The 7,297-nt window shown below is 41.4% G+C and overlaps 3 protein-coding genes across 3 annotated transcripts; 2 read left to right on the top strand and 1 right to left on the bottom strand.

Annotated features, from left to right (window-relative positions):
* Positions 1-1,060: 1,060 nt before the first annotated feature.
* C922_05795 (hypothetical protein) lies at positions 1,061-2,610 on the top strand (the record flags this gene model as incomplete). Its single annotated transcript, XM_008821366.1, has 3 exons — positions 1,061-1,090; positions 1,337-1,975; positions 2,152-2,610. The coding sequence occupies 3 exons, from the start codon at positions 1,061-1,063 to the stop codon at positions 2,608-2,610; spliced, it is 1,128 nt and encodes a 375-aa protein (XP_008819588.1).
* A 1,523-nt stretch (positions 2,611-4,133) lies between these two features.
* On the bottom strand, positions 4,134-4,936 carry C922_05794 (ubiquitin-60S ribosomal protein L40; the record flags this gene model as incomplete). Its single annotated transcript, XM_008821365.1, has 2 exons — positions 4,134-4,313; positions 4,733-4,936. 2 exons carry the CDS (start codon positions 4,934-4,936, stop codon positions 4,134-4,136), a joined length of 384 nt encoding a protein of 127 aa, XP_008819587.1.
* Positions 4,937-6,782: 1,846 nt separating this feature from the next.
* Positions 6,783-7,042, top strand: C922_05793 (hypothetical protein; the record flags this gene model as incomplete). Its single annotated transcript, XM_008821364.1, has 1 exon — positions 6,783-7,042. A coding segment is annotated over one exon (258 nt), but the record flags the coding sequence as incomplete, so codon positions are not given.
* Positions 7,043-7,297: the final 255 nt, after the last annotated feature.

Below are 7,297 nucleotides of genomic sequence, written 5' to 3'. Positions count from 1 at the left end.
TTAGAAGGAACAAATCGTTACTCCTCTGTCAGCGCGGAGGGAATTCCACATCAAGATGTAACTTCAACGAGTTGGATAAAAAGTTCACCATCCAGCGCAACACGAGTGGCACTTTCCGCTGGGGAAATATAATTCTTCGCGTTGTCACCCGAGGGACACTTCGCCTTCGTGGCGGTAAATTTTGATTCACTGCGGTTTAATTGGTACACATGAAAAAGGAAGAAAATAAAAAGAAAAAAAACGTGCAGGGAAAACGAATCAGGAAAAAAACAAAAATATAATAAAATAAAAAAAGATGAAATGAAAGAAGTAGAAATTGAGGGGAGGAGACGCCGCCTCAAATTAGGAGTGTTGAAAGGAGCGCGCAATAATTTTAGAAAAACGTGAATGAAAAGAAAATTACTTATTTTTATGTGTTCCATTTCGTGGCAAATTTTCACATGTACGCATAGGTAAACGTGCCACCTAAATATAGTGTACGCAGAAGGGAACCTAAATTAAGCGACGACAGAGAGATCTTATGAAAAAAGAAAAAATAATAAAATAAGGAGCGTAGAAGGGCGAGCCGCGCTTTTTGTTGTTCCTTACACTTCTATGTAGTGTTCACCCCTGCGCACAATATTGTGATTTCTAGTACCTCCTTTTTTTTTTCTTATAAACTATTTGTGCCATTTTTTCACTTTTTTTTTGGCGCGGCGCAGTAGGGGATTGCATTTTTTTGCCTTCTTCGTTCCCATTGGTTCCTTTTTCTTCCTGTTCATTCCTTTTCGCTTCTGCTCGCTCCTGTTCGCTTCAATTCGTTTGATTCTCAAAATTGGAAGTGAAAGTATAATGACCTTTGCGAGAAACGGGGGTCATAATAGCTCCTCTTTTGAGAAAGTGTTATCGGAAAAGGAAGACGGAGAAGCAGAAGAAGAAGAAAAAGAAGAAACAGAAGAGGGAGAGGAAGAAAACGGACCCTGCGAATAACACAGCACCAACCATATATGATGTAGTTTTTTTTTTTTTTTTTCCCTTGTTTGAAGTTACTTCTCGAAGTTTGAGCCCCCAATCGATAACAATGAATAACATGAAGGCTTTCGTCGAAAAGGTAAAAAAATGAAATAACTGAAAAATGGAGAAAAGCAGCTTTCACCTTGCCGCAGGTGGTGGCATAGTGTGTGAGTGGAAAATGTAGGATGAGATTACATTAGTGTGCAGCACATGGGATTCTCCCTCCCGTGCATTTGTGCATGTTTTCAAATTGGTGCCCATGTAGATTTATATGAACCATCCCCTAATTCACCTCCCCCCAAGAGATGCCAAACTGTGTAATCCTTCCCTCCCCTGTTCGCAGTTCCGAAAGTCAAGTGATAACTTAAAACAGGATGACGAGCTCTACGTAGAAAGAAAACAACTCAAGCAACTTCACAACTACTTCTCCCATTCTCTTCTATACCTGGAGAGACTAGAGAATGTTATAAAGAACATAAACATCATGATAAGTGATTTGAATAGAAGTCTGATGTCTTTCTTTGAAAATGACATGAATCTAGAAACAATAAAACAGATATCGTACATACTTAACACATTTAACGATGTGAGGGAGCAGATAACTAGCCATATTGCAAATGCGAAAGTGGCTGCAAATAACACCCTTGAAAATATCAAGACGCTACAGAATTTATGCACGAGGAAGAAAAATTTAGGAGCATCCATAGAACACTATGAAAAGAAAATTAGAAAATTACAACTCGTTAGCGCTTCGAACCAGAAGCATTTGGACAAAGTAATTAGAAATGAAGCCAAGTTAAACATGGTAAAAAATGATTACCTAAAATATCATGACGCTATTAAGAAAGGGTTTGAAGTTATTTTGGAAAATAAAACCAACAAGGTTCTATTTGATGCTCGGAAGGACCTGGAGATTTTGTTGTGTTACTTCTCCCTCATGAATTCGGTTTCCCTCAAGTTGAAGGACCCCCTAAAGGAGCTGGTACGCATGAAGCGGAAAAAAAAAAAAAAAAGAGGAGATGGAGGAGAAGCAAGCCTCCGTTACACTTTCATTTTGGAGCACTGTTCCCCTTCCTTGCGCATAACTTGGGGTGCATTCGTGTGTGTGCGCACATGCCTTTGCATGTATTTCTCATCACGCCCCACCCACCTTGGCAGAAATACAAATGCCCGGACGCGAACAAGCCGAAGCTGCCAATCGATTACAACTTCTTCCTGGAGGAGGAAGACGACATGAACTTCTTCAAAGAAAAGAAGAAAGGGTACAGCCACACCACTAGCATGCAGAATGTGCACAGTGCACACAATGTACTGAGTACGCGCAGTATGCAGAGTATGCAAATGAGCAGTGGGAAAAGTAGAGACTATAACTACAGTAGCAGCAGTAGTGTCAACATCAACCCCTTCGCTCGCACCCACGTGCCGAGTTTAGAAAACAAAATGTTCAAGAAGCCAGTAAACCCTGCTGCGCTAGCCGAACTTGATGTTAAAAAAGAATCAACTTTTTTCAACATTAAAAGTCTTCTAGGCGTTGCTGACAAATCGGCTTCATCCTCGGCGCCCGTGAAGGAAAAAAGCTTTTCCTCCCCGAAAATCTCCCCGGCCTTTCCGCAATAGCGCAGCGCTCAGAAGGAGCGCGAGTAAGAGAGCGCGTTTAGGGGAGCGCGTTTATATGTCTATGGAGGCCGCGTCAAAGAGAAATTTTCATTAATGAGGAGGCCCAAGCACATGGTTATTCCCATAGGAGGGGGGAAGAGATGTATATGAGAATATACCCCTATAATGTAACCACCCCCTCCTGTGTTAATCACATTCGCGTCGCACCTTAGCAGCTAGCTCCTTTGGCTTCGTACAAACATATGTGCCTGCCGTAACGGGTGCGCGCGAAAGGAAAGTATCATTTGTTTTAGTTTACGCATGGTTATATATATGTACCTGTATGTATATGTGTTTATGCGTGCTTTTGTCAGCCTTTTCGTGCTTGTGCGCATGCGGTATGCAGGATCGTCCTGCTGTTTCGATCGAGAATGCCCATGTCAGCAGTTTGGCGTTTTTATAATATGGATGTGTTTTACCTTACAGGGGGTCTGATCATTCATAAAAGAAAAGGAAAGGCACAACGTCCATGGGGCTCTTCACGTGTTAATCTTTCGACATGCTTGTAGCGTAGTGGCATAGATGCGATCGCGTGCGTGAGAGCGTAGTGCAGTGTAAATTTGATTGCTTTATTCTTCCTCTTTTCACCATTCTTTTATCCCCTTTTTTTTTCGTCTCCTCGTGCATTCGTACGTGGGCAAAAAGTTTTTGCCCGTCTTTTTTTTAATTGCACATAAGAGGCCTTTGCCGCGTCTTGCACGCACACTTACATTTGAAAGCGTACACATGTGGCCCTTCGAAGTCGTATGTATATGTCCCTATGTGTGTTTACGGAAAGGCGAATACCGACGTACATATTTCCCATGCCCGCTTCACCCCTTCTTCTGTTTTAATTATTATCCGTAGGATGGCAACAGCAACAATAGTAGCATCGATTGCAACGATCGTAGTGGTCGCAGCGGTCGCAGTGATCACGGCTGTTACTACCATCGCGCATTTTACGCCACCTGCATTCGGCAGCTGACCCTTTTTTTTTCGTCGCACCTCCAGCGATGGTATGATTTATACTTTTGTAAAGAACCTTCACATCATAGAATTTTTTTTTTAAAGTTTTTATTCCGTCCTTGTTTGTCACTATGTTAACGAGTTGGTGGAAGTTTCCCGGACATCACATCGCTATGTCTATACTTTTTCCAAAGGGGTGCAAGAAATGCGCACGCAAAACTTTGAGATTCGCTTGGCCATTCGCGCAAAGGTGCATATACGCAGGGGTCCGTCTGGAAGGTCATTCAAAGACGTGGTTTAAAGAAGCATGTTTGGGAAGCAGACGTGGGGGCAATTCCCCCGTATAGCACGCATGCATACATTTGTGAAAAAAAAAAAAAAAATAATATTAAATAAAATAATGAAGCAGCTTAATTAGATACAGGAGAATGGGCTGGGAGCGAACATAAGTCTTCAAACTCCCATTTGCAATCTTTCTACGACTTCGGTGCACCCCATGATCTGCGACATGCACTCTGGTACTCGCCGAGCTGAGGCGCTCACTTGAGTTTCTTCTTTGGTCTCAATTGATTTGTCCTTCCGCACTTTTTGTTCCTACAGTTAGTGGCTCTTGGGTGTAATCGAGCATAACATTTTCTGCAAATCAATTTCTGGCAGTTATACTTTTGTGCCAATTGAGCAAGGGATGGTTCGATGGCTCCTCCTCTTAATCGCATCAGCTGGGGTGGGAGAGGAAAAGGGGAAAGGGTGTCAAGAGGAGGTCACACTGTTTTCTCGGTGGCGAAGCGAGCTCCAAGTGTTCCCAACAAGTATATGCAAGGGCTTAAGTCAGCACTGCTGGAGAGATGAAAGTAGAGAAGCATGTATGTACACATTATATACATCGATGTAGCACCGTTTCGATATCTCCATGAAAAAATGCACATTGCATTGTAGAGAATTTTGTGCACTTTAAATGGTGGCTCCTCCCGTGCAAGGGAAAAGAGGAAGAAGATAAATAGGGCCGTGGTGTTAAAATCGCTCGGCCGGCTTCCCAGAGTAAACTTGTTTCACATGTGTCTGCAAATATTTATACATACGTATACATATGTATGCATAATTTATATGTAATTTTTATGGGGGCAAATGTTTATGTTACCAATTGCAAAGTGGACTCCTTCTCGATGTTGTAGTCAGCCAGCAACCCGACATCCTGCAACTGCTTTCCTGAATATATTAGCCTCTGATGGTCAGATGGGATTCGTTCCTGATCTTCAATTTTTGACTTAACGTCCCCAATCGTTTCGGATGGCTCCACATCCAGAGTGATGTTTCCGGTTAATGTTCTTACGAATATTTGCATTTTGGTAAAAAAGGAGGGGAGGGGAATTGACACGAGGGGGAAATCGCGCGGATGCAAGTAATCGTTTTTCGTTTTTTTTTCGTTCTTTCGTTTTATTGTTTCGCACAATATGAAAGGGATTTTCTATTACATAAAATTGAGCGAACGTTTATTTTGCGAGTTAAAATTGGATAATTTTTTTTCAGTAAAAAAAAAATTCCCATATAACGTTGTATTATATACATAAATGATGTAACTTAATATTTAACGCAACAAAAATGTTTATTCCGCAGATGGGGAGGGGCCTTTTTTTTTCTTTTCCTTCCACTTATGCGTTCGCGTGGGGAAGTGCCTCAGATTGTTAAACGTGGGCTGATGGATTATTTTTCAGAAAAAAAATGCTGCCCTACGTAATGCCATGTAGTGTAAATAAATGTATTTTACATATTTTTTTCTGCATAGTTTTGTATATGCACTACTTGGTTATTTCTGATGGGTCATTGAAGCCACCTTTTCTTCGCTCGTGACGAAAAAAACAAAAAAAGGAAAAGAAACATTAAATTAAAGCGTTATTCTTCTGTTCGCTCATTGCCATATGCGGCATATAAAAAATATAAAACATGTTGCTTATAAATAGGCGCAACTTTTTTTCAAGAATTTAAAAATATAAACCCTTGGTCACTGCCATGGGAGCCGACGCAATTTAAGAAGTGCATAACTTTGGGGGCATAAAAAAAGAAAAAAAGAAAAAAGGGGGGCCATAATTTGAAAGCGCAGTGCCAACGAGAGTGTGTCATACTTCATAAAATATGCGCAATGGCGCAATGCCGAATAGATAAGTTTACTATGCAATAGATGCTTACCATTTTTATGACCAATTTTGAATCCTCCGGGTTGGGGATAAAAACATATGTACTTACAAACAGGTTCCTTTTCACGACTTTCATTTTCACCGCGTTCTGGTTAACTTGGCAGCAATTTGGAATGTTTTTTTTTTTCTCTTGAAATACTTTGTCGAATTGATCATGTAGTTGCCCCATTGTTGCTGCTCCCCATCTTTTTAAAAATTTACCGGCGAATGGGAATTCCCTCCTAGTGTCCACTGGGCCGAGTAATTTTTATACATTGTAAGCCTCCACTTTTCTGCTTAAAGCATTGTTTATAGATAATTGGACTAAACTCCGTGTGAGAGAAGTCCCTGCGAAGGCTAAATAGGCATTTAGAAAAAGTCCCATTCTGAGATTAGCTATTTGGGGGGGCAACCATAGTGAAAGAAGAAAAAAAACGTAGTAATAGCGCAACAGACAGGGCTAAATAAAGCAAGCGAATTTGTCCACATGTTATGCTGTACATATGCTACCGTTGAACGTTGTCCCAATTTTATTAATGCTCGGTGTAGGATATCTTATTCCTGTTTGGTGAGCAATTTTGATGAGCCTTTTTTTCCAAGCTGATGGCACCATTGCGAACGTAGGTGAAATGCCACTTACAGCGCGCATTGTGTAGCCTGCCCAACCGTAACGCACATTTATGCTTACCCGTATCTACATATATTTATAATCACAAACGCTCGCACGGAGGGAAGAAATCATAAATGAGGAATGGACAAATGAGGCAGCGCAGCAGGTTCTTGCATTCATTTTAGCATAGCTACCATTGTAAGAGAAAAAGGATTTCTGTCTGTCTCCTTAGCCCAACGAGTCACATTTCTGGTCGGCGGAGGGAGGCACATAATTCTGCGCTGAGGCTCCGCGCGGGGTGAGGCAAAAGGATATAGGCCGGAAACACATATATGTATATGTGTATATGCATATGCCTATGCAGCCACGCCGCTATATAAGCTTGGACATGAAACAGAAGCAACAAAATGAACATCTCGAGCGGCGCCGAGAATGGTGGCAGCGGTGACCCAAGTAAGGAAGAGTGCGACAGGCTAATCAAATCAACGACATTCATCAATGGCGCGAAGACCTTTGAGTGTTCCTCCGGAATAGGGCCAGTCGATGACATTCAAAACAGCAGCGATGGCGTTGAAATATTCCTGAGCCATAACAAATTGTCAGACCACGTCAAAAGTGTTATGGGTCACGTGAATGATTACTTCACCAAAAAGATAAAGGAGGAAAAGTCTAAATGAAAACTGTCCCACACGTGCATTTGTGTAAACATTTATGAGCCTTTTTTGGTCCATGTTTAAGTGAATTTTTTCGTTTACGCTTATATTATTTTTTTTGTTCATGTTTATGCTTATTTTTTGGTTTCTCATTTTAATCGCCTTTTAGGACACATTTTCCCCCCTTTTCTTCCTTCCACCGCGTCCAAATCAGTAACATTCACATTGCTGGCAGTGGCGCCGGACGACTGCCAGCACGCTGTTTTTTT

The sequence above is a fragment of the Plasmodium inui genome, assembly GCF_000524495.1.
Source record: "Plasmodium inui San Antonio 1 unplaced genomic scaffold supercont1.186, whole genome shotgun sequence".
NCBI lineage: Eukaryota > Apicomplexa > Aconoidasida > Haemosporida > Plasmodiidae > Plasmodium > Plasmodium inui.
This window is presented reverse-complemented; position numbering and strand designations above follow the sequence as displayed.